Consider the following 27,214-nt stretch of genomic DNA (forward strand, 5'->3'; position numbering starts at 1 on the left):
TACGCTCCTCAGATGCATTCAAAGTAACAGAGAAAGAGTTGGGTAAAGCGCCCCCGCCAAAGTGGGGGGGTGCGGCCCGTTAGGAGCCGGGGGCTACGTGGCCCCTGCACTCCCCTCTGGTGCACACCCAGGGTGCGCAGTTCGCAGGGTGGACTTCCGCCCCCGGGCCTCGCGAGGCCCGGGGGCGGAAGTCTTCCCCCAAAAAAGGAACGTTAGGTCCACGTTTGGCCCTGACCGGTTCTGGCCGCCGCGGGCTGGTGGGGGGGCTATTTAACGCCCCCCCCCCCCAAGAGGGCAAGTCTTTCTTCACCAGTTCGCGCGGCCGGACGGAAGCGGGGTCCCGCGATTGACCCACCCACCATCTCCTAGTTGTTAGGCAGTAGGCAGGCGGAAATTGAGATGTGACTAGAAGCAACAGGGGGGGGTCCCCAAGGTGGGGCCCCCGGGAGGACACCTGGGATAGGATCCTGAAGTTCTGAGCCAACCAACGGATGTACACACCAGATCAAGGGGTAAGGGAGCTCAGATCGCTGGGGGGAACATGGGGCTCCAGCCCTTGGCCGCCCCGTTACACCCCGATTCTTATTGGTGTTTGGAGGAGGGGGCGGAACCCGAAGCATGAGGACAAGGTACAGTGATGTAGGCAGGGTAACCGCCCCTCCTAGGGATACAGGTGATAGCTGGGTCACCTGTGTGGTCCAATGGTGGTTCAGGACAGGAAGGGATCCTGTCAGAATTGATTTATGGTCACAAAGAATTGCTCAGGACGTATAGATGAAGATGTGTAGATATTGATATACTTGCAAAGTTATGAGATGTTTGATGTTTGAATAAAACACTTCCAACGTTTAATAGTTGTCAATTGTATATTTCTGGTGGGGAGAGGGGATCACATGGAGGCCTCCGGGTCCTAATGATCCAAGCACGGAAAAGAAATTACCATCATCCCAGTGCAGAGAAGACTGCACCTACTCGATCTCTACGTATGTACTACTTTCAAATTCCTGGTCAACCAACAGCACAGTAACAGAAAAAATAAAAGTAAGAGTATATTTTCTCCAATACGAAAAAACAACTGGGGATCTACTCCCAGTTTCTCCAAACCCACCACATGAAGCTCAACCCTAGGTAATGTAGCCCCGTTACGAGGAATGCACTGCTGTCAAAAACCGTCATGCGACAGCCTTCAGGAAACACCCGGCTGCACACCAGTTCCGCTCAATGGGCAAAACTGCAATTATTACGAACCTGCACACAAATATTTTGATACCTCAGTGGTGTTTTAGTTCTATGAAATACATGTTGCATAGGTGGGGACCTTCTCTTCTGGTGCAAGGATTCCTTTGGACACCATACTCTGGTGCAGTGTTTAAGTTTGACTAACTGCATGTGTTGTAAGTTTGGTGGGTGTTGCTGGAGGTCTAATCAAGGTGCTTACATGTACCTGGGCTAGAAAGCTTGGGCACTGCCCAACAAGTTTGTATGTGCATTAACTTGGTTTCATTGAACAATTACAAACTAACACTTACTTTGGTAGGTCTCCTTCATTGCTATCAAAGCAGGAAGAGGCAAAAGAATTCAATGATGCCATGCTAGGGCCCATTATCTTCAAATGTCTCAGATTTGGGGTCAGTGGTGTTCTTGTCCCTGAATTCGCAAGCTGTCTGGTTTCTAAAACCTTTTCACTTGTTGACTTTTCAGAGACTGAAGAACTTGGCTTCCTTGGTTGTGGCACTGGTGGCACAAGAAAGTCTTCACTACTCGTTGATGTTTTTGGGGCTTCTTTTGCATTTTGAGGTTTTGTCTGACGTTTATCATTTTTTGGCTTCTTGAGTGGAACAGGGCCCCTCTTTAAAGCATTTATCCCAGTGTAGATACTGTCCGAATCTGGCTCCTCGATGCACAAGATCTGAAATAAAGAAAAAAATGGTACGCCGTTTAAGACCATGGTGTGCAAGCACACATTGAGTGCTCCATTAAAAGTGATCATGCAAGGAAAACTTTAAGCAAAACAAATATTATATACTGTTATATTTGTAATTCTTATAAAATTACTTGGCTGAAGCTTTATTAGGTTTTCTTATTTTTACTCAAAGACGATTACTCTTTCCCAAACAAAATCCAATATTTGATGCTGAAATGCGTGCAAAATTATTCTTGAAAACAAAGCCTCTTTTCCAACTTTCTGGTTTTCTAGCAGTAATCCATTAATTATCAAAACAAGCAGCGAAATGCACAGCCTGAGTGTGACCACTTCTTCGTCAGAGACTGGAGCTGGCCAGTAAGGGTACTGCTGACATATACGCATTTTCCTTACACCAATGTTTCTCAGTTTAGTTTTAGGATAATATTATGTGTGTGTTATCATCCACCTGAGAGATACGGATTCATAGGTACAACCACTAGTCCTGAGGATGTGAGATGAATCTTATGGTTCTTGCGAGGTGTGTGAAGCCTCTGTCGGTCAGTCCTACTGCCAGTCGGTCTTCTCCCACCTATCCCTGAACAAACACTTTTGCAGTCTCGCTTTGTGTGTGGTATGCATTACATACCTCTGAATTCTACAATTTTCTCTTGTGAAAGGCCGTGTGTTGATGGTGTGAAAGCCCAACACAGGGCTCGTCACCATTGTGATAGCCCACCTGGCATCAATCACGACATCCACAGTGAACTTTAAGCTTTTTTATTCGCCACATATATCCGTAGGCTGCCTCCTTCTTACAACTGATAACCACCACTGACTTGTGTACATTCTAATCTTTTCATTCTTACAATTTCCAACCTGCACACTCCATCTTACATCCCTCACGTTCCATGCATTCTATTTTACATCACATTACTACAGATGGGTCGTTAGACAAACATTTCAGAGTTAGACCTTGATTTGCTGCCAGTACCACGATCCTCTGTGGCTTGTGGTTCAAACTGTAGAGGTGCTAACCTTTCAAACTATCACTATCAAGAAGTCTGGCTAATGCGTGCTGTAGGACAATAGCAATGCAGTGATGTGAAACATTACAAACGTAGACATGGGCAACACTTATGTAGAACAAATTAAGCACCTGTCCAGTCGAAAAAGAATACAAAATAAGTATGTGAAGAGGAAAACTTGAAGACATTACAATTAAGCTCACTCTTGTACGTTGTGCATCTTCATGCCAGTGGACTTTCTTGGCGTTTTGATACCCATGTGGTGCAGCAGCAGACCCCTTGCCTGCCACACAGACTTCTTAGGTCTGGTGGTGAAATTATTGAAGCTGAAGGTTTGGGCCTGGACGATTACAATGCTGTACTAACTATGGCCATATGTATGAATGCCTGTGTATGTTGTGCAGGAGCCAAAGTTTTCCAATCTCAGAGGACTATTGCAAGTGGATCTACACAGGCCCCAAACTAATGCTATGAAAGAGCTGCAACCAGTACAACATCAAGCACCCTTTTCATTCTCTGCATGAACAAAGTAATCCACTACACACCAGCCATAGTATCTCTATAATAACTCCTGGTAAAGGGAAAAACTTCACAGCAGTACCCAGCCTTGTCACATGAAACCTGCCAAGACATTTCAAGCACTACCAAATGACAAAATATCCACGGTCATACTCCCAGACCACACTATCCCTTCATCTCGGGGGGTTGAGGACGAGGGAGTGCCGCACTGGAACTTTCTCCGTCTCTGCATGAAACTGAGGCACAGGTGAAAAGCTGACAAAAGGGTTTGAAAAAAGAAAGCTACAGAAACAGCTGAGTTCCTACTCCACACGTACCATAAGAACAATATTTCATGAGCTGAAAAGAATGACCTACCCGGAGCACAATTTTCATTTTAATAAAACTGTTTGGGCCAGAGTTCTCCAGCTGAAACCGCTGATCGAGAGTCATATCGGTATCTTTTAGGAGGCGGTGAAGAGGAACGTTCAGCACCCCAAGAGCACACTGGCGTTCATCATCCTTGACCTACAGGAAACGATTAGAAGAAAGACTTAAGAAAACTACCAAATGTGAGATTCAAGGTGGGCTGTACTGGATTCATTTACATTATTCATAATTGTTGAACACTACCATTGGGAATCCCAGTACAAATCTGCAGTCATGTTTTGAGGTCTGTAAAGTTGGGACGTTAGCATCATTCATCTTCTAGGAGGAACACATTTTCACGTTTTTTACTTTTTTTATTGTTTAGTCGTGTCCTACATAAAACTGAAATTAAAAGTCTGCCTATTAGAAGAATTGTTAGGTCTCGCCTAGACCGCGCATTCGCGGTCTTTCAGAGACTTGCTGTTTTGTGTCCGTGAGCTTGGAGGCCGCCCACTAGCAGGCTTCACTTGAACTCGCATCTGCCTGCTTCTTAGTAAGGAAGCCTAAGGTTCCTGACTCTTCATGGGTGTGTCCCCTTCCTAGAGAATGGCCCCATCACTCGTGTCCTTCCACAGCTCATCCTCTAGACACTACTTTTTTATCTTTTTTATTTGGGTTTAAGCACTCTACCAGAGTGCGTCCCTTGTGTACATCTACCCCCCCGCCCTCCTTCTGTTGATGCCCATGCAGTTGCTTATTCCCAGAACATTTCTCCCACCCTCCGTTCTCTGGGTGTTTGCTTCAGCGGTCCATCCCTCCGTTGTCCATCCTGTCCCAACCCCTTCCACCCTCTTTTGTCCATGTTGCCCCGAATCCCCATCCCTCTCTCCTGGTTACCTGCTTAACTTCAGTAAAAAACAACAAAAAAACCTGATAAGACGCGTCATCGCTTACCGTGTTACAGCGCTTTAAAAAAAAAGATATCAGCCACGCTACACAGCACAGTGTGTAATGTTATCGGGTCGGGTAAGCAGTGCGTTCACAGCCAGAGGTGCTCTCCGGGGATTTAATGGGTGTTTATTAACGCATTGCTCTCACAAACGTGCATGCTCTGAGCGGTTCAAAAATGCTTTCAGCTGTTTATCTATCCATTACAAAAACATTATTATAATCTGTGTTACCACGAAAATGCCCCTAAAATGCAGACGGCACATCTGCACGCCGTGCAATGTCTCATGTGCGGCGCTGTCCTCGGGCTGATAGCGTTTCCGTGGAGGCTTTCAGCCTATCTGTGGCCTAGACACGGTTGCTGAACTTTACCCCGATGAAAGGGAGGCAACCCCAGTGATGTTAATGTTGTCATCTGGGGACCTTTTTGAAGCGGTGTCTCCAGATCAGGATGTCTGTATAAAACGTCTTTCACCCTATTTCCCATCAGAAAAACTTAATGAAGACAGAAGGCGAGGATAAAGTTGGAGACCATGTATAACCCTTGAGCAGAGAGCAGGCAGAAAATAAGCAGGCGGGAAGGGTTTGTACCTTTATTGACTGTTACTAAGTTCATCGTTTAATAAATGTGCATTGTTAATACAAAAGTGAATTGTTTTTGCACATACGGCACTTAAAGCTACAACACACTTTGCAAGCATAGCAAACCAAAGGGGGAAATAAAACAAAACTCTCTCATCCGAGTAAACATTAAATATTGCGGTGAAATTATTGAACTGAGTACCAGTCTTGAATTGATGCTTTTTGCAAGGGTGAAATGTTCAAAGAAAACGTTCTTATCAAATGGAGGTCAAATACATCACCTTTGCTTGTATCAGCAGTATCCTTTTTTGAAAACTGGAAATTCTTTAATTATTGTATTCCATGGATTTTGATTGTAATTTCTTTGTAGTTTATTTAAATTGCAGGCACATTTGAAAGAGGCACTTCTGATTTTAACCACTATTAGAACAAGCACTGGCAAAGCCAATAGGTCTTCCTTTTTGTGAGATTTATTACCTTTGTCAATGTATTTTTTTAAACTATGTTGTACAGCATCGCGGCTGCTGTGCAGCATGGCTGAAAGTCAGATAAAAGCACTAAAATGCAGCCAGCGTTGATCCTTTCATATCGCTTTTTAAAAATTTACTCTCAACCATACTGCACAGTAATTGCACTGTTGTACAACACAGCTAAAAGGACACTAACAAACCCAAATAGCTGTATTATTTGGCGTTGTCAATGTTTAAGTTATGTTGTACAGCAGTGCAGCATGGTTGAAAGTGTTAAAAAAAAGAATTGCCACCAGCGTTGACTGCGTCATAGCGTTTATTTTTAATCATGCTGCTGTACAACGGCTAAAACAAATAGACCAAGCCAACAGATCTCACATAGGCAAGACCTATTGGCGTTGCCAATGCTTGTTCTTTATTGGGATCAGTTAAAATGAGTTTTGTTAGTGGACACAATAACTTGATGAAGAAATATACTTTATTCCCATTTTACTTGTTTTTTTTAGTATATCAAAATTCACGTACCAAGAAATTCAAGTAAATGCTTGAACAAAATATATTGTTTTAAGGAAACTGAACAAACTGGTGCTCTAGTAGCTCAACGATTCTGAAGCTTATGTAACTCAGGGATCCTGAATCACAAGCTAAGCCATTTATTCAGAGCCACACTGAACAAACGTGTTCTGCAGAGAAATTGGGTATTTTGTCCTTACTACCTTTTTTAAAGTAATTTTGTTTTTGCCATTTTGAGTTCATCCTATTCGGATTTTCATCTTGTACTTCTTGAACTTTTAAGCACACCACACAAGTCCAAGTCTCAAGGACATGACATAATTTGATGGGCCGCACCTCCAACCAATCACTATTCAAGAGGGAAAGTCCAGCTAGTTCATTTCAAATAAACAATGGCTACAAGTCCAAGAATGCTATGATTTTGTTAATGAAAGTGTAAGACTGGATGCTTAGTGTCCTTGTGTCATGGAATCATATGGTGACCGTAAAACTTTGAGGGCTGACATCTCTATTTGCGATTATGATAGATAACTTCACGTGCAAGCATACTGCTTCTTACAGCACACATTTCAAGTACGAATGTATGGACGATGAGAAAATAAATCAAATGATCCCACAAACCTCAACGTGAAGGTGCTGGGAGTGAACATTCTGGATGAAGAATGCAAATGCCTCCTCCCAAACGGGGTCTTTGCTTGTGCAGCAGACCTGTGCGAAAAGAACGTGCAAAATGTGAATTACTTCAAAGACCAAGGTAAAGGCGCCGTGACACGGAGCAGTTTGCAAAGTGACACTCTACTACAGATTAATCTTATGCAGACTCCAAACATGCTATAACTATGCTCCATAAAGGGATTAATATTATGTAACACACTTAGGGCCAGATGTACAAAGCACACGCACACTCCAATTCAAAATTTGCAATCGCAAAAATGTTTTTTTTTTTTAAATTTACTAATCCCAGATTCCTAAATGGGGACCGCGACCCCATACCGATTCAATATTTGGAGGGGGAGTGTTACAGGCATCCCTTCCAAATACTGAATCGGTATGCAGTGTATCAATATTTTGAGACAAAAATCCCCTTTGTGAATGTAAAAAAAAGTTTGTTGGCGGATAGACACTGGCCCAGGAGACCACTGCCAACGCTCAAACAAAATAAATAAACATTTCTTTTTAAATGCAGCTCTGTTTCCTTTAAGGAAAGCGGGCTGAACAAAAAAAAGAAACAGTTACTTTATTTAATGGTGATCACTGACATGGTGGACTGCTGACCCTATCCGGCCACCATTCATCTGATGATCATCAATCAGAGTGAATCGCAATTCACGTCATAACTTTTTAATATTCATGAGGTAAATCTGAATGTGTCCCACTATGCATTGAAATTTAACTAACAGACCTAACAGTTCATAAGTTGGGTTGTTAATTTTTTTACAGGTGGATTTTTGACACGAGTTGTCAGTACATCAGGCCATTATGATGACTCCTCCCTCCCTCCCACCAGAAATCCAGAAATCTGAAAATACAGGGCAAAACTTCCTCAGTCAGAAAGCACCTATAATAGGCTAGGGTTGTGATATTGCACTATAACTATATTCTCGCTTGCTTGTTGTACATCATTATGGTATTAATTAATGTTTATATTTGTTTTGTTATTTTTTTGCAAAATTCCCTAATGCAAATTGTAGCCTAAAGACAGGGGTGTGCTGGTAAAAGAGAGAAGTATATGAAAATAATATGGGTGCTATACTATTAGAAACTTTCACAGTGAGTGAATTCTCTATTAAAATGCATGCATTTATTTCAAGGTGACATTTAGTATAGCTCACTGTTGAAGGTCATCCCAAGGGAAAGGGTCTTTAACAAACGGGACAGCCCGAGGAAGAAGGGCTATAAGGATACTAGAACATTTCACCCACTGGAGGTAGAATGTTCTACATTAAAATGCGAGAAACTGAAAGACAAGCATTGGAATGTTGGCTCAGAAGGCTTATACCAGCCACTTTAAGCCCGGAGCCACTTCATTGTCTTCAATGGAGCGTCCAACATTCCAGTGTCCTAATATAGGCTTATAGCCAATTGCTGAGTGCTATAACTATTGCTAAAGGCCCTCCACTTGAGTAATAGGCCTGAGCTGCAGCCAAGGGCCTTTAACAAGGGTGAGGGCCATTAACAACAGGTATAGCCAGAGGCAGAAGGGCTATTAGAACATTCCATGTACTAAGATTACAATGTTCTAAGTTAAAAAGGGGGAAACAGAAAGACAAACAATGGAATGTTGGAGCAGAATGCTTATACCAGCCACTAAAAGCTTGGAGCCACTGTCTTCAATGGAGATCTTAACATTACATGCTCTAATTAATCAACCTAAATCCAAGCCATGCACCTCCACTTCTATTTAGTTGAGTTATTAAGCTTAATCATTCAATCAGTCAATCAGATATTTAAAAAGGGCTGCTTATCACCCGGAGGGTCTCAAGGCGCTGGGAGAAAGGATGTAGATCAGTCAAAAAGACAGGTCTTGAGGTACTTCCTGAACTGGATCAGCGAGGGGCATTGCCTGAGGTGGAGAGGCAGCATGTTCCACGTCTGCGCAGCGAGGTAGGCGTCTGCCTGACATATATAATGCTTTGGTAAATGGCAGTCACTCAAATCACACTAAAGTGGCTTGAATTAGTAGATGCCAGAGATCAGCAAATGGAAGAAAAGGTTTGGGAGTCACAAAAAACAAACAAGCTTCCCATCGGGGGTAATGCAGCTATTAAAGTCCACTATGAAAGCATGCTGTATGACATCACAAAATGGGCTCACAAATATTTACTCATCGGTTATCAATTAAGTGCCACCTGGCTCAGGTACTTCTCCCCTTTGGTGGCAATAGTACCCGACCATTGAGAAGCACAAGTATACCTGTTTGGGTAACCCTACAACGCCGCCCAAACGAACACTAGCAAAGCGGCAGCACTGGCTTTGGACACTGTCCCTTTTAAATGTTTACAGCTATCAGCAGTTCTTTTTTCACCCAAGAATGTGTCAACACAAATGAAGTCCACCAGCAATAAGCGAACACTGGAAGTGTAACTTTATTGTATATATATGGAAGATTTCTCCCACTAAAGACTTTCTGTGAATGGTGGCCCTGGGCTGCTCTTGATGAATCTAGGGCCCACATTCGCAATACTAGCCAAAGAAGGTACTTTTAACATATCAAACCCAATATATAGCCTACCTTGCTTTTCATACTTTTGTTGCCAACACACAACAGAACGTAGGAATTTGGATCGTTGTCGTTCTTCTTCAATGTCGAACACAAAATAAAAAATACAAGAGGTTAACATTAATACGACAGTTCAAAGAAAAATGCAAGCCCGCCTAAATATCTGAAAAGGCTCTAAAAATAATGAACGTACTGTAATGCTTGCATTGACATGCATATTAACATCATGCCTTTAACAGTCATAAAAACATTTATGAAAAGCAAACAACTTTGTTAGGTTCAATTTAAGTACAAAACAGTCACAGCAGCAAAGAAGGTGGGAAGTCAAGTAAAGGGAGCAAAGGGAAATGTGTGGGTTGGAGGTTCCGGGTATGGTAACCAGGCCGATTAGAGAACGGTGGAATAACTTAGAACACACATAGTAGGTGGTACATACTTAGGAACTTTAATGTTATTTGAAGATTATACAAAGATTAAGAAGTACCCTTATCTGCGCAACTCAAAGGGTACTTATTGCATGCACCAGTGACCATAGGTGCCCTTGAACGACCCCCAAATAAACTCGATTTCACCACAAGTATCTGATGTACGAGGAAGTCCATTAGGTATTGGTGCAGAAAGGAAAGAGCAATTGCTCGATAAACGTTAGGGAAACCATTCCCCTACATTGCTTACACCTAAGTATGCCCATTTCCTGGATTGGCAATGAGTACATGACATAACATTCCAAAAAGTGAGATTTGAGAAGGCCCTGGAATCAAACCACACGAATGCATGTGATCAATGATGTCTTGTCCGTCACTGATCATGTGATGCAGGCTTCTATTGGAGCTACTGGACAAGGCAGATCATAACCTGCTAACCTCATAACCTGCTAACCGAGCAGCTCCATTCGATTCGGCTGCAACATTAATGCCCTTACATCAGCTTCTGATTATGTGACAAGACCGATGTCAAACTAGATCCTAGGAACTTGCAATGTCAATCAGGAGGATTTTAAGTAAACTTTAAGGATGTGTATGGTGCTCTAAACTTTAAAAATACATGAAGTGGGCATACACTTTTTAGTTGACATTTTCAGCAAACCCCCTGCTCTGAAGAAAGCACTGAAAGATTTTGATGGGCTTTCAACATTCATGCAGCTAAGTGAAAGGATGTTTCAACAGGATAGAAGGTATTCCGAAATCCAAGTTATAAAAAGCATAAATGTATTATTTACTTGCGTCTCCGACACACTAACAAAAATCTAGATACATTTGAAATTCTCAACTTCCTCAAGCACATGCTGGAGACACGAATAAGAAAAAATAACAAGGAATCCAGGCCTGATAAACCTCAATACATGACCTGCATCTTAGGACAACACACGAGCTGCACATTCATTTTTATATTAGGATCACATTATCGGAAATACATTACCTTGCTATATAAAAGCCCAATAAAAATAACCCCAGAACCACTTTGCACATTCCCTCAACATGAAACCACAGTGCTCTGACCTGTTAAAATGTGGATTTGTGCCAGAGGCTGCTGCACCCGTGTTAGGGCTTGTCTGTATAATTATTTCACCACCACCCTGGATCTCGGAATGCAACATAGCATCCTTAAGCGCCCATGTAGCTCTTTTACCAAGATCTCAATGCATCTGCTTCTCCGTGGTTATAAAAGCAGAGCTGCAAAAAGTGTTTAGTTAGCTGTAGACCGTACTAACCGTCGGAATGTAAACAACACAAACATTTACACCTAACAAAGGAAAGGGTGAAGCTGAACGTAGATTTATGAGAAACTGTGAATGTGCAAGAATAAAGGGGAAAAGCACTGTTAACAAGTGGACCAAATTATGCAGCAGGCTTGAAAAATTTATGTGGCAAGGCTTTTCTTGCCACATAAATTGTTCAAGCCTGCTGCATAATTTGGTCCTGCATAATTTGGTGCTCGTTGCCACATAATACCAGTGGCCCTGCATATAACTAAAGCACTTGTATTTACCTTCTTCCTCTATATTCAGCAAAAAAAGAAAATATTGCCATTATTTATTATATTTTTCATATTATTATTTTGGGGTCCCCAATCTAGTGTGGGGACCCAGAGATGACCTAGACAGAAAGAGCACATTGTGCGGTGAGTTATGGGCAAAAATGTTTTGTAGAAGGAATGCCCCACAAAGCATTTTGGGGCGAGTTTGCAAGTGCAGGGAATATTGTAGTATCTTGACTGTAATGCTCAGAACAGCCACTAGAGGGCACCACAATAAAAATTACACTTGTAAGAAACATGGCCATGTAACCATATAGTCAGTCCCTAAAGGGCATAACCACACGAAAACAGAATGGCAGAACGTGATGCAGTGCAACCACATAGATTTAGCCCCCAGGGGGTGTAGTGCATTACACATTTTCATGCCTAGCAGGCCTACTAGAATAATATTACAAACAAGGCCCTTAAAACACAAACTATGCCAAGCTGTAAAACAAAAGTTCCAGCCATGATAGAACTTAAGACTCTGACAGATGGGGGTGGTTATTATTTTGCAGTCCTGCCTCAATAAACCAAGTGTGGGGACCCAGAGATGCCCAGGACAGTGTGTGTGGTGCTGAAAATGTTGATGGTGGTCCCATTGTCCTACAACCGCCACACAGTCAGTTATGGGCAAAAGTGTTTTGTAAATGGAATGCGCCGCAAAACATTATGGGGCAAGTTTCTGAGTACAGCAAATATTGTAGATTCATGACTGTAATGCTCAGAAAAGCCCCTAGAGGACACCATAATGAAAACAGCATTTGTAAGAAACATGGTCATGTAACCGTATAGTCAGCCCCTAGAGGGCATAACAAAATGAAATCAGAACAGCAGAAAGTAATGCAGTGATCCATATATGTAACCCCTAGAAGGCGTAGTGCCTTACACATTTTTAGGCCTAGCAGACCTACTGCAATGATATTACCAACAAGGCCCTTTAAACACAAACTACTTTCAACTGCAAAACAAAAGATCCAGCCATGAGAGAGCTTAGAAAGACATTGAACAGTGGGATATTCATAACTACAAACAAATTAAAAAAATTATAAATATATATATATATATATATATATGACGAACCAAAAAACACATGCTATTATGGCAGCGCTTTTTACTGTGTGATTTTTTTTTTTTTTAGAATATATTTTTATTAACATTTTGCTATTACAACGTTACATATTTATTCATTTCACATGCACTTTTATATCTGCTTCTTATTTTGTACTTTTTCGCTTATTGCTCAATCTTTATTAACAGTCGTTTTATTTCTCTTTATTCAATCAGTTACTCTTTTACTAATTCAATCACTTTTCTTTGTTACAGCTCTTTGTTCTGCATAAGCAATAGTCAAGCAACAGGTTTAAACCCCTTCTTCCTTGTAACTTGGAATAATGATATAGAGGGTTAGGTGCCACCCAATTGGGTGTGGGAGGAAGGAGGAAGAGGCGGGAATAAAAAAGAACAGGCCACACAGGGCCAACCATGCGGCTATGTGCAAATGATTTTTATAGTTGTTGAGCTGAAGGTGCTATGTCAGATCCACTTTTTATTTTAATTTTAAGCAGGGGGTAATATCGACCCAGGGCGCAGGGACGCGCCGTGTAGGCGGAGGGGCACGCACACTGCCTATCATGTTCGATGGCGAGGTGGGGATCCACGGCCCAGCTGTCTTCAGGCCTCTACACTTAATGAAAGCCACGTGGGGGTCGGGTTTGTTCTGGGCGCCTATCTATGTGCTACAATCGCCTGGCTCCGACCTCGGCGTGGGTTGGGAGTCGCTGGTTTCTCTTGCTGGGTTCACCAGTCTCCTAGTTATACTCTCCCAATTCGTCACTAAGTTCTCCCACCCCGGAGCTATGGGAACCCGGCGGATACTCCTGGCTTCTTCTGCTTTTAGGACCTGTAATTCAGCTCTAGCCCACGTTAATGTATCATTCTCCCAGACAGTCAGTAAAGGACAACCCGCAGCTTTCCAGCCCCTCGAGATTAGTCTCTTATATAGTGCCAGGGTGAGGTCCAAAAAGCGCCCCTTCACTTTTCCACGGAGTGCCGTTGGTCCAAGGCCCAGCAAGCACATCTCGGGGCTGGGTCTTAACTCAACCTCAAGCAATTCAGTTAAGGTAGTCAACATTTCCTTCCAGCCAGTCTGGATCACCGGGCAAGTCCAAACCATGTGGTCGAAATTCGCCCCACCCCCCCGCATCTCGGGCAGGTCGCTGGAGATCCACCGTATATACGGAACAGCCTGTGGGGTGTGAGGTATGTTCTATGCAGGTAATTATATTGAAGGTACCTTAAGCGTGTATTACGGGACACCATCCGGGGGTAAGCCAGTATCTTTTTCCACTCTGAGTCTGTGAGTTCTCGACCAACCGTGCCCTCCCAGCCTCCTCTCAGTGAACGTAGGGGGTCTAAAGCTGCCTCAACCTGGGACCGATATATCTTGGTGATGAGACGTGTTTCCTCACCTAATGTCATCAGTGAGTGCAAGACCCCGTGTGTGTCAGGTTCCGCATTTGCCGTGTCCCAGTGAGCCCTAAGGGTATGTACCAGTCTCCCGTACAGTAGAAACTGTCCACCGGGAACACCCTCTTCCATCAAGTCATCAAATCCCCTCAGGACTCCCTCTTTGAAAAGTCCTCCCACTACTTCTATTCCCGCTGCTAGCCAATGACTGAGTCCCATACTTCCCTGCCCCCTCCCCCTGGGTTCTATAGCAAGTACTGCCAGCGGCAGAGCTGGAGAATACGGGTGACCAACTCCTACTCTTTTCGTGCATCTTTTCCAACATCCTATTGCCACTTTTATCATTATGTTGTTCCCAGGGAGAGTTATCTTCCTGTTTGCCATGTTTGCCGCAATCCACGCCGTATCAATCACTCCCTGGGCCGTATATAAATCCAATTGGCCCCGACCCGTAAGCCACCCGGCTATCCACTGCAATTGGGATGCAAGGTAATATGCCTCAAAGTCAGGTGCCCCCAGGCCTCCCGCTTGGGGAGGCCTGCAGATGGTCACGAGAGTGGTACGTCTTCGCCCACTATCCCAAATTAGTTCTCTAAGCAATGTGTTCAGATCACGGAACCATGCCCGGGGTATTAGCAGCGGTAAATTGGCAAAGTAATAGAGCAGTCGGGGGAGCATGATCATTTTGGATAGCGCCACTCTAGCCATCACTGACAATTTTAAAGAGCGCCAGAATGTTACTGATGATCTCAGCGAACGGAGCACTCCACCTAGGTTACCCTCTCTTAGGTCAGCCATACCATGGTAGATCTGGATCCCCAAGTATCTAAATGTACGCGGAGCCCATTTCAGGTCCACCGGGCACGCTATGGGGCGACCATATCCAGACGTCAGGGGGAACACATATGTTTTATTACGGTTAAGTCTTAATCCTGATACTAAACCAAATTCCTCAAGTACGTTCAGGGCCCAGGGGAGTCCACTCGCCCCGTCTCTAAGGTATATCAAAATGTCGTCTGCATATAGCGAGATAATGTGATCCCCTGGTCCCCACCGAATCCCTCTGCCCGCTCCTTCACCTCGCACCCACGCCGCTAAGGGTTCCATCGCCAACGCGAACAACAATGGGGACAGGGGGCATCCCTGTCTAGTTCCCCGATGCACTGGGTAAGCAGCTGAGACCGTCCTACCCGTCTTGACCCTTGCCAATGGGGACGAATATAACAGGTCCACCCAGGCAACCCAGCCACCACCCAGGCCCATTTTTAACATTGTCGCCCTCAAGTAATCCCATCTGATCGAGTCGAAGGCCTTTTCAAAGTCCACAGCTAGCAAGGTCCCGGCTGGTGGCTTCGCCTCATCAGGCATATGCATTATAGAGAAAATCCGCCTAAGATTCAAGGAGGTGCTGCGACCAGGAATAAAACCATTCTGGTCAGGGTGCACCAGGGTCGGCATAAGGGGCAGTAACCGATTAGCTAGTATCTTACTCAAGATCTTAAAGTCGCTATTTAGCATTGATAGTGGTCTAAATTCTGTTACCGATGGATCACTAATGTTTGTTTTTGGGAGCGGCACAACCAATGCTTCACGGAGCGTGGAAGGGAGCACCCCATTCTTTACCGCCTCCATATACATTTCCTTCAGTCTGGGAGTTAATAAGGATTTATACTTTTTATAAAAATCCATCGGAAGACCATCTGTGCCCGGGGTCTTCCCAGGAGCCAGCTGCGTGATTGCTTCGTTTATCTCCTCTACAGTCACTGGACCCCCCAGGCCGGCCCCGTCCTCCGGGCTCAAAGCCGGCAGAGACATCCGAGTTAGGAAACCATCAAGGATCCCCACCTCCAAGTCTGTGGGCTTCCTATACAAGTACGTATAATAATCTTTGAATGCGTCGTTAATGGATTCTGGACTAATTCTGCGTGTCCCACCCCTGTCCAATACACTTGCAATAGGACCACTATCACCATTCGGGCGCACTAGCCATGCCAAAAGTCTACCGGATCTCCCCTCTTCTGATTGCATGGATACCAAGTATCTTTGCACACTGTGGCATCTAAGACGCTCTTCTATTCGGGAGTGCTCCCTACGCGCACTCTCGTACTCTTCATCCGCTTGTCTTGTGGGGCCCTGTCTCAACTCCCCCTCGTGGATGACCTTCTCCAGTGCGTTTAGTTCTCTCTCAAGTGTACGTTTTATCCCCACTGACTGTCCCAGACAATGACCCCGCGTCCCCACCTTGAGTGTCTCCCACTCTATGCCTCTGGAGGAAGTGGATCCCCGGTTATCCTCTATGTGTTCCTCTAAGTAGCTTTGTACCCCCTCCCTGTACGCTTGGTCCTCCAAGGCCGACGGAAGCATTCTCCATGCCGGTATAGGAGGTCTGTCCCGAGATACATTCAATGTCATCAATAGAGGATTATGATCAGATATTGTGCGGGCAAGGTACTCCGCGTGGGTCATATTTCGGGCCAGCCCTGCTGTGCAAACTATTCTGTCGATTCTAGTATGTACCTGGTGGAGGCCCGAGTAAAACGAATAATCCCTGGCAACAGGGTGTTGTAGCCTCCAAGCATCCACCAGTCCCCAGGCGTCCAGCCACTCTGCTAGTTTTTTTGCTGCTTTAATTGATGTTGCTCCCTGCAGTGGGGGGTTAGACCTATCTAGGTCGATATCAAGCACTGCGTTAAAGTCTCCTCCTATTAGTACTTCCCCCGTGCATTGACGAGTGAGATGCCCAGACAGGCCCGTCATGAATAATGCTTGGTCCTGGTTGGGGGCGTATATACAACTCAGGGTCAACTGGAGCCCCTGTAGTTTCCCTTCTAGAATGACAAATCTTCCCTCCCTGTCTATGTTGGAGGAATCTAGCACAAATGGAACTCCCGCTCTAATCCAAATTAGGGTTCCTCTTGCGTAAGATGAATATTCTGTGGCAAATACCTGACCCCTCCATCTCCTCCGTAATTTCTCCCCCTCTCCGGGCGCGAGGTGAGTCTCCTGTAGCATAGCTATATGCACCCCTCTTCTTTTTAAAAAGGAAAGAATTCTATGTCGCTTACTCGGAGTGCCCATCCCCCTAACGTTCCAGGTCATAGTGTTGTAGCCCCCCATCGTATTCTTAGAACCCGGTGTACATGGAGTCTACGCGCCCCCGGCCCCGGCCAAGCCCCCCAGAAGCTTGCACCTACATTATGATCAGCCCACATCGCACATATAGCCGGTATAACTAATAACAAAAAAACCCAACTCCCCTTCCCCAGGGCGCCTCCAAAACTGTAGGCTGCCCAGTAAGTCCTACAACACTGCAGATCACACAAACACATCAAGTCAATACTCGCCGGTCAGGGTTGACAGGCGAGAAACAGGTCCGGGGGGGCGGCCAGGTCCGGAGGGGCCACCGTACTTCTTATCTTGACTCGCCTTTCAGCGCCGGTGCAGGTTCTGTTTAGATCAGTTCATCAGCCGTTTGTGGGGTTACCTCCGGCGCACTAGTCGATCCCCCAGAGCCCTCGGGCGAGGACACCACTATGTCTTCTGATTCCTCTTCAGAGACCGCCGGCGGAGACGATTCCACTCCCATCTTGGCTGCCGCTTTTAGGGCTTCTCTCTTTCCAGTCTCCCTTTGTGCCTGCGTGGGTGCTAGCCGTCGGCCGCCCCCTGGCCTTCTCCCTCTCAGGGCCCGCCGGGACCCCCCCCCACCGCGGCCCCCCGGCGCAGGCCGCGCCGGGCCCGACCCCGAGCTCTCAAGCCACTCCCATGCCTCCTCCGGAGTCTGGAGGAAAGTGGTTTTCCCCTCCACAATCACTCGTAGTCTTGCTGGATAGAGCAATGAGTACTGTATCCCTTCTTCTCGTAAAGTTCTTTTAACGGCCAGGAAGGAGGCACGCTTGTTTTGGACCTCCAAGGTGAAGTCAGGGAACAGTGTTGCTTCGCCATTGGCCACTTTAAACGGACCCAATTCCCTGGCTTTCTGCAGGAGGATGTCTCTGTCACTATAGTGCAGGAGTTTAGCAATTACAGCCCGGGGCAGTCTGCCAGGGGCAAGCGGTCTAGCCGGCACCCGGTGTGCACGTTCCAATGAATAAAAGGGGGTCAGGCATCCTGGTGCCACAACCGTACTTAGCCATTTCTCCAGAAACTCCACCATGTTAGTCCCCTCGACCCCCTCAGGGAGACCCACCACGCGAATATTGTTTCTCCTGTTTCTGCCCTCTGCGTCCTCAGCTCGCCGTTCGAGCTTCGCCACTCTGTCTGCCAGGGAGGTCACCTCCGCTGATACTTCTGCTTGTTTTGGAACAACTTTCTCTAGTGTTGCTTCTGCCTCCTTTACTCTGTCGGACAATTTGTGGTGGTCGGCTCTCAATAGCCCAACCTCTATCGCCACCTGATTAATGTCACGCTGTAGAGTGGATTTGGTGTCCTCAATGGCACCCAGTATCTTGTCCAGGGTGTCCTGAACCTTGGTTTGTGACTGGCTCTGTGTGGTCAGCTCGTTGTCCGCCATTGGTATCAGTGTCATGGGTTCCATGGCTTTGTTCTTGTGTCTGCCCTTGGAGGGCATTGGATATGCAGAGGAGGGCGTCTCAGCGAGGCCGGCGAGCTGCACAGGTAATTATGCTGCCTGCTGTTGGCCTGCTCGTTCACCCAATCTGTTGCCGTCAAGATCTCAGGTTCTGGTCGCTCTAGGAGGAGTCTCAGCCACCAAGCCAGTCATCTCCAGCTCGTTGGGCCACAGTAAGCAGGATCCTCGATGTCGCCGTGTAGCTCGCCTCCGCCGAGCGTCCCCACCAGCGGCGTAGTCGGTAACAAGGTGGTTTGGATCGGGTCGGGGGCGGCGCCTCCCCCAGGACCGCGCCGCCCTGCGCGGGAGGGGCAGCCGCGGCAGGCCCCCAAGGCCGCGCCGTCTCCAGTAGCCAGGAGGGACCCCAACAATGGTGCGCAGTCTAAAATTTCGGATGATAACAGCAATCAGCACGGGGCGGACCCTCGCCGCCACACCCCGCGACGGGCGATCAGCGTCCAACTTGAACCGTCCAAGGCACAGGGGGCCCCCCCGCCACCACACAGGGGCCACCCGGGCAACGGCAGTCGCACGGCCCTCAGGGGGCACAGGAGAAACGGGCTCCCTATCAGTCCTCCTCGGGGCGCCTCTTGTCCCCTTGTCTCCTCACCGTCCGTGCCCCCGCAGCCGGGAAGCACCAGGCCACGTCTCCCGGGTGGGAGGCCAATTTCACTCCGTCCGGCGCCCCCACTCGGCACTCCGATCTGCCCCTCACACCTCGGGGCGGGCCCGCGCACAGCCTCCGCGCCCGGCGCGGCACGCCGCACGTCCCAGGACCGCGGCCGCAGCCCGCCAGCAGGCCCCCGGGCACGATCCCCGCCGGGCCACACGAATCCGCAGGGGGCCACCCCCGGGGCAACGGCCCCTCGCCAGTGGCCCCACCCGCAATCGCCGCTCACCTCCTCCTTCGCTCCGAGCCAGCGGCACCTCAATTCAGCGCGGGGCGGCCCCGCCCGTCAGCTAGGCCGCAGCCACTCCGCAGCCCCGATCAGCCCCGGGAACCCAGGCGCTCACCCCGGGGGCCAAGCCGCGCCGCCACCGTCTCCCCACGTCTTCAGCAGTCGTTCCGCTCCACTTTGAGCGCGACACTGCCCGCCCCAGCGCGTCTAGGCATACGTTTGAAGTCGGCCCCTCCGGAGCCGAGCGGTTAAGCGTGCGCCATGCTCAGCTCCGTGGCCACGCCCCCATTACTGTGTGATTTATGGAGACATTTTAGTCCCTTTTTACTCACAGTAGTACACTGATAAGAACAATTAAGGAAAGCTATTTAAAGCGTTTGCGAGTAACTGTGGCTGGGAATCCACAAAGTGCTCCTTTTGGCTCTAAAGTGGAGCCTTCTGGTTAGTCATAATCAACATGCATGCTATTTGCACGTGGGAGGCAACCACCCTGTCCAATGGGCAGACATTTTTTTGCAGGTAAGAGAGGGAAACACATACAAAGGGGAAAGACAAAGGAAGTGAAAGATGGAAAACTCACAAAGGAAGAAATAAGGAGCCCACAAAAAGAGAGCTTAAGGGGCACAGAGTGTCGGTCAGTGTATTAAAGAGGCCAGGGGCGGAGTCAATAGTACGCAACCTTGCTATACGGAGCGTTTACATTTAATAGCGCCAGAGTGTAATTAATTTGTATAGCATGGATTTATGTAGAGTGGCTTGGATTAGAATTTTGTGTAATAATGTTGAATTATATTGTGTGTATTGCAATTATGTGGTGTGGAGTGGAATTATTTGTGTTTGAGTGGAATTGTGTGGTGTGGAATTGTTTAGCTTTGAATTGTGTGTGCTAGAATTGTGTGGCATTGAGTGGAGATATGTGAACTGGAATTATGTGGATAGGAATTATGTGGTATTGTGTGTAGTGGAATTATGTTGAGTGGGATTGTATGTCATGGAATGTAGTTATGGGGAGTGATATTTGTTGTGGAGTGGCGTGAAGGGGATTTGTGTGGCGTAGCATTGAATTATATGGCATGATGTGGAATTTTGTGGCTTGGTGTGGAGTGGAATTGTGAGGACTGGAATTATGCTGAGTTGTGTGGAATTTTGTGGTGTTGAATTGCGTGGCGTTACATTTGACAAAGGGCAGTAAAGCAAGTCACAATGAGTGAAATGTAAGCCGGGATAGTACTTCTTCCAGTTGTATATAAGAATTTGCTATTACTGAATGGCCAGTGAGGCCCATACATTTTATAGCCCATAAATAATATGAATCCCATTTTAAAACAATGCTATAGGTGCAAGTGTGTGTTTAAAACTAAAATCAATCTGGGTTTAGGAATAAAAAACGGAGCAGGATATGTCCATAGAGTGCCAGATAGCAACAAGGCACCATAAATATAATTTGGAACATATTCAACCATAATAAATGTATTTAGCGTTTTACTAAATTTGCAACAAACGATGCTGTAAAAGGCTGATCGAGCATCAGAAATCACAAGCCCCCGAAGAGAAATGAAATTACTGCACTACCTTGCGTTGTGTAAACGTCTGAACAGAAACTGGAAAATAAGACTGGAAAAGTATTTTTTTTTACTTTAACAGAATGAAAAGTCTTGCAAGCATTCTTGCCTCGCATTTAAATGAGCGGAGCAGCCTGAGAAAATGTATGGCCCAAATAAAGGAGATAAGCAATGCCCTGTGTGCGATGTTCTGAGTGCTGGCAGGGAGGGGTCCTGGAGAGAGAGACTCAGAAGCAATGCGAGGCTAAGCAAGTTTCACATCATTGCCCCTAGGTTTAGCTACATTCTTCCAGAAAGGGCATATTGTGGCTTTGCTGAGCAGTTAGCTAAACGACTGGATGTTTCTTTTGTAAAATAAGCTTATTTTAGGAGCCAGAGGTAAACGAGGACAGCACTGGAATAAAGCCAAAACAAATGTCAGTGACATGGGAGGAGATAGAAGGAATGGAATGTTGCAGTAAAATGCAGGCAGCTACCAGCCTACAATACCCACAGTGAAAGGGAAGCACCAAAGAAATGTCAAAATAGTCCCACAAACCAAAGTGGAACAATACATTAGTTGGTCACTGTTCTGAAACAGGCAGAACTGACCACTAGTGAGCAAGAATTTCTGAAGGACACTGCAACCAACAAATTAAATTGCTTCAAGCCATAAGAAGTATACTAAAAGTATAAACGAGGTTGAACACTTATGCTCAACCTAATAAAAAAGAAAAAGTGTCACAATGGGCGAAAGCAGAAAGCTGCAAGAGTGAGCTGAAGTGGCAAGGGGTGGCTGCGTATGGATTAAAGAGGGTCAAGATGGCTTCAGGATTACACTGCCTCAGTATTACATGCTGGCACATTTAATTTCAGTAGCTGCAAATGTCAGAGGCATGTTTTTACTTACAAATCAAGCACTGGTCCTACCATACACTGTACAAAAAAAATCCTCGTACAGTCTCATAATGACAGAGCAGAGCAATACATTATATCACGAACTAGAATTACAGTTTATTTTTTATACTTAAAAAATATATATATCAGAATTCAGACAAGACAAGAGGCCGTTTCCAACCATATTCTATCAAATTAGGAGTTTGGAATGGAAAATAAATTAGCTCCCCCTCCAAAAAGAAAACCAGTAACATACCATTTTAAAAACACATTTTTGCAACTATTTGGAACAGGCGTTTGTTCTATTGGCTTCCGGTGGGTATTTTCCTGTCTACAAGACTAAACTACTATTCTAGAGCATTGCAAGGTTTTGTCGATGATAGTAAAGGGAGTGAAACAGAAGATTCTGGGAGTAATAGCTTAATGTGGCCATGACATGCCCTTCACACTGACCAACGTATTGCTTACCTTGACGTAGCTGTTTTTCATCTTCCTTGCCCCATATTCGCTGTTTGAATATTCAAAATGGTGCTTCTGGATTAAAGGAAAATAGGAGGATTTAACACTGATGACACCATTTCACACACAAAAAAAAAAACATGCACAAAGGCTACGTAGATGCCGTGCAAACTTACAGGGAGATCAGATGCACTGTCCAAATACACAATGACCATTGCTGTGGCTTCACCACGTGCCTAAAAACAAAAACAGGATTAACATTTTTCTGCACAAGTGAACATTTTAGGAAGTTCTGCCGATGGCAGGTGGGCATTAAATGGAATCATCAGTTTTGGAAAGACATGACTAAAGGGAGGGGTTAGCACTAATCTGGATTTCCCTTCGCAATTATACGCAAATCCTTTTTCACAGTCATCAAATGTACAATGCTAGAGAGATCATAAGACACCGTAAGAACCTGAAAATGCGTTTATGGTTGAGTATATGTTTTTTCATCTTCTTTTTATCCAGGTTGTTTTCAATAGATTATGAAATGAATGAGTTTTGCATTCAGTTTCTGTATAAGTTCAATTAAAAAAAAATACAAAATAAACAGAAAATGCACATTTTTGGTTCTGTACACTTTTATACATTTATCTTCAGTGTAGACAAGCAGAAACATTAAAGGTTTTATCATTTTTTGGTTGTGTTACTCAAGATTCTTAGTTAGGATGCTGATGGGTCTGAGCAGGGGTATCCACTGCAGGCCGAGGAGGGTGGTATCCATGACGGATTTTCCAGATGACCCACTGATTATGCCAATGATTTCTATTTCAACCACTGTATGTGTATTTATTATGAGTATTCTGAAACTCTGGTCTTCCTAGACCTCCGTTGTACATGCATCATCTAAGCCTTGTCAAATAAGGCTTTGCACCAGTCAAATAAAATGTTCCAAACTGACTTTTCTCCTATTTTGCATCTTAGAGAAAAACAACTCGCAAAGTAAAAGTTATCCTTATTTAAATATAAAAAAATGGAATCTGGTTTCCCTACTTTTCTGAGAGGTTAAACTTGTTCTAATGAGCGTGAAGTAAAAGAGTGTACATGGGAGATGGCAGTAAAGTCGGTTGTTTTTCTCTCCATGGTTCTGAAGTCTTCAAAAGCCTTCTATGACAAAACAGCTAGTAAGCTGGGAACCAGTGACGCTCATGCAGAACACCACCCAGTGCCAAGTAAACTTCTTTACTACGGAAACCAGATTTAACTGATGTCAGTGACCATCTCCCTACTATGAGCTGCTCACAAAGGAGGGGTGTTGGGTTTGCACCATGTTTAGATGCAAGTCAATGGCTTCGTGAATAAACTGGTGTTTTAGAGGATACCAAAATGGCCTCCTGTGGCACTCCAAGTGATCTATGATTGAGCTAAAGAAGCGCCTAACACTCTGGGCGTGTATGCAGTTGGCAGGCTTCAGAGCTGCCTAGGAGACTTATGTGAAGCACAATCCCAACGACACCACACCACTAAGCTTTACACTGGTAACGTGTGTATAGACCAGCTCTTCCATCTAGCCAAGTTTTTTCCTAAACGGGTGTTGTTGGCACTGTTGTAACCTGTAGCCTTATGTTATGTGGTGCTCGGCATGAAGGTCTGGTGTTCTCTCTTCCTGGTGACCTTTCTAGTTCATGGTCTTCTCTGCATACCTGCATGTACTCGGGCGAGTCATTTCATATAGTCTATCAGGGGGTCCAGGTCTTCTGGTCAAACTAGGAAATGAGCATTGCCTACTTCGAACAGATTGAAGGATTCAAAAAGGTCTGGACTACCACCTTAATATGCCTGTCTAAGTGCTTCATGAATGTTAATCTCAGCACTAAACAGTAGTCAAAACCGTAACACGATTCATGCCAAGGAGAGTGAGGTAGACCTCATAAGGTAATGACCTTCATCTCACAAAAGGGGAATCTGTAATCAAAACAGAGCCTGTAACTGAAGGACCCACAGGAGTGTAGGCATAACAATAATATATTCCTGTGTCTCTGTTCTGGGAAGAAGTATAGGAAAAGGTAGGATGCATTGTAAATGTTACCCTATGTGGGGAGCTCAGAATAATTACCTTTGCACCTACTACATCACTTGAGCGAGCACTGTATTACATTTAAAGACCCTGTCAAGTTCTGTGCGCAGTCAGAGCAGTAGTCTCACCAGCTGCTCTGCTAAGTTCTACATAAGCACCAGTTACTGCTGTCCTCTGCAGGATGAAGGAGTCTGTGGGTACCACGGACACGTATCCCCACCCCAGCTCCTCCACAGACAGGGTAAGATGCTCCATGGCACAGAGCCAGGCTAAATGGCGCTGGAAGGACCATCTGAGCACGGAGACCCAACTTGGCTTTGGGTTAGGGCCTTCGACACCTGCAATTGCAAAGTGCAAGACATGCATCAAAATTGGTAATGAAGGCCGTACATAGAGGTCCCACATCTTTCTATAAAGAGGACTGTGCCATTAGTTCTTCTCTGAGGCAGCTCTAACTTCTCCTTAGGACAAAAGCCACACTGGTATAAAAATCACAAAGCTCCTGTTAAGTATACTTTCTTCTTGCTTTGGAAGATTCCACTTGTATTTCATGATACCCTGGAGAAATTCCCAGGCCCATGTGGAATTGTAAAAGCTTTTTCTCAAGGGGGGAATTTTTGTGATCCACTGGGTAAAAGTTACTTACTCCACATGCAAAGGTGTTTGAAATCGTGCAACTGGTGGAAACTGATAAATCCGCCAATGCACTCTAATGTGGCAGTTAGACCAGGAAGGATAATGAAAATGTCAATTACCCAGTGTACATCTGTTCGTGGCATCAGTCGCTGAGATTCACATGGTCTGCATAGCTCGCCATCTGGTGTTGGGTCGGAGTGTTACAAGTTGTTTTTCTTCGAAGAAGTGTTTTCGAGTCACTGGACCGAGTGACTCCTCCTTCTGTGCTCATTGCGCATGGGCGTCGACTCCATCTTCGATTGTTTTCCCCGCAGAGGGTGAGGTAGGAGTTGTACTATAGTAATAGTGCCCGCGCAATGAAATGTGTAAGTATGTACCTATTAAAGGTTTAAATAATATATATACAAATGTACAAAATTGAAGGTAACTTCTGAACTGCTACAGGCTTCCGGGGAGGTGGGTGGGACCATGTGAATCTCAGCGACTGATGCCACGAACAGATGTACACTGGGTAAGTGACATTTTCAGTTCGATGGCATCTGTCGCTGTAGATACACATGGTCTGCATAGACTAGTAAGCAGTTATTTCCCCATAAGCGGTGGTTTAGCCTGTAGGAGTAGAAGTTGTCTGAAATAGAGTTCTTAATACAGCTTGACCTACTGCAGCTTGTTGTGCGGATAGCACATCTATACAGTAGTGTTTGGTGAATGTGTGAGGCGTAGACCATGTGGCTGCCTTACATATTTCATGCATTGGGATGTTTCCTAAAAAGGCCATTGAAGCACCTTTTTTCCTTGTTGAATGTGCCCTGGGAGTAATGGGCAGTTGTCTTTTTGCTTTAAGGTAGCAGATTTGGATGCATTTAACAATCCATCTGGCTATACCTTGTTTTGATATTGGGTTACCTGCATGAGGTTTTTGGAATGCAATAAATAGCTGTTTAGTTTTTCTGATGTTCTTTGTTCTGTCAATGTAGTACATTAATGCTCTTTTGACATCTAATGTATGTAGTGCTCTTTCAGCCACAGAATCTGGCTGTGGGAAAAAAACTGGTAGTTCTACCGTTTGATTTAGATGGAACGGTGAAATAACTTTTGGTAAAAATTTTGGATTAGGTCGTAGGACGACCTTATTTTTATGTATTTGTATAAAAGGTTCCTGTGTTGTGAACGCTTGAATTTCACTTACTCTTCTCAGAGATGTAATGGCGATGAGAAAGGCAACTTTCCAGGTTAGGAATTGTATTCCGCAAGAGTGCATGGGTTCGAAAGGTGGGCCCATGAGTCTTGTTAGGACCACGTTTAGGTTCCATGAAGGAACAGGTGGTGTTCTTGGTGGTATAATTCTTTTAAGACCTTCTATGAATGCTTTGATGACTGGTATCCTATACAAGGAAGTTGAATAGGTAGTCTGCAGGTATGCAGATATTGCTGCAAGGTGTATTTTAATAGAAGAAAAGGCTAGCTTTGCTTTTTGTAAATGGAGCAAGTAATTTACTATATGTTTTGGAGTTGCGTCTAGTGGTTATATCTGATTATGATGGCAGTAACAAACAAATCTTTTCCACTTACTTGCGTAGCAGTGTCTAGTGGATGGCCTTCTGGCCTGCTTTATGACCTCCATACACTCTTGGCTAAGTTGTAAGTGTCCGAATTCTAGGATTTCAGGAGCCAGATTGCTAGATTCAGCGATGCTGGATCTGGGTGTCTGATCTGTTGGTTGTGTTGCGTTAACAGATCTGGTTTGTTCGGCAGTTTGATGTGGGGTACTACAGAAAGATCTAGCAGTGTTGTGTACCAGGGTTGTCTTGCCCACGTTGGTGCTATTAAAATGAGTTTGAGTTTGTTTTGACTCAATTTGTTTACTAGATAAGGGAGGAGAGGGAGAGGAGGAAAAGCGTAAGCAAATATTCCTGACCTGTTCATCCATAGGGCATTGCCTTGGGATTGCTTGTGTGGGTATCTGGACGCGAAGTTTTGGCATTTTGCGTTTTCTTTTGTTGCAAATAAGTCTATTTGAGGTGTTCCCCAGAGTGTGAAGTAGGTGTTCAGAACTTGTGGGTGGATTTCCCATTCGTGGACTTGCTGGTGATCTCGAGAGAGATTGTCTGCCAGTTGATTCTGGATCCCTGGAATAAAC

At 45.2% G+C, this 27,214-nt stretch overlaps 1 protein-coding gene across 2 annotated transcripts in view; it reads right to left on the bottom strand.

The window, feature by feature from the left end:
* Nucleotides 1-27,214, bottom strand: part of ESYT3 (extended synaptotagmin 3) — a 319,908-nt gene that overhangs the window by 53,678 nt on the left and 239,016 nt on the right. For both annotated transcript variants that reach the window (XM_069224322.1, XM_069224323.1), the window contains exons 13-18: nucleotides 22,556-22,615; nucleotides 22,389-22,454; nucleotides 9,544-9,609; nucleotides 6,933-7,019; nucleotides 3,808-3,957; nucleotides 1,530-1,909 (exon numbers count right to left, since the gene is read on the bottom strand). In XM_069224322.1, coding sequence (XP_069080423.1) covers nucleotides 1,530-1,909; nucleotides 3,808-3,957; nucleotides 6,933-7,019; nucleotides 9,544-9,609; nucleotides 22,389-22,454; nucleotides 22,556-22,615 — 809 coding nt within the window. The remainder of the gene's footprint in view (nucleotides 1-1,529; nucleotides 1,910-3,807; nucleotides 3,958-6,932; nucleotides 7,020-9,543; nucleotides 9,610-22,388; nucleotides 22,455-22,555; nucleotides 22,616-27,214) is intronic.

Source organism: Pleurodeles waltl, chromosome 3_1 (genome assembly GCF_031143425.1).
Source record: "Pleurodeles waltl isolate 20211129_DDA chromosome 3_1, aPleWal1.hap1.20221129, whole genome shotgun sequence".
Classification (NCBI taxonomy): domain Eukaryota; kingdom Metazoa; phylum Chordata; class Amphibia; order Caudata; family Salamandridae; genus Pleurodeles; species Pleurodeles waltl.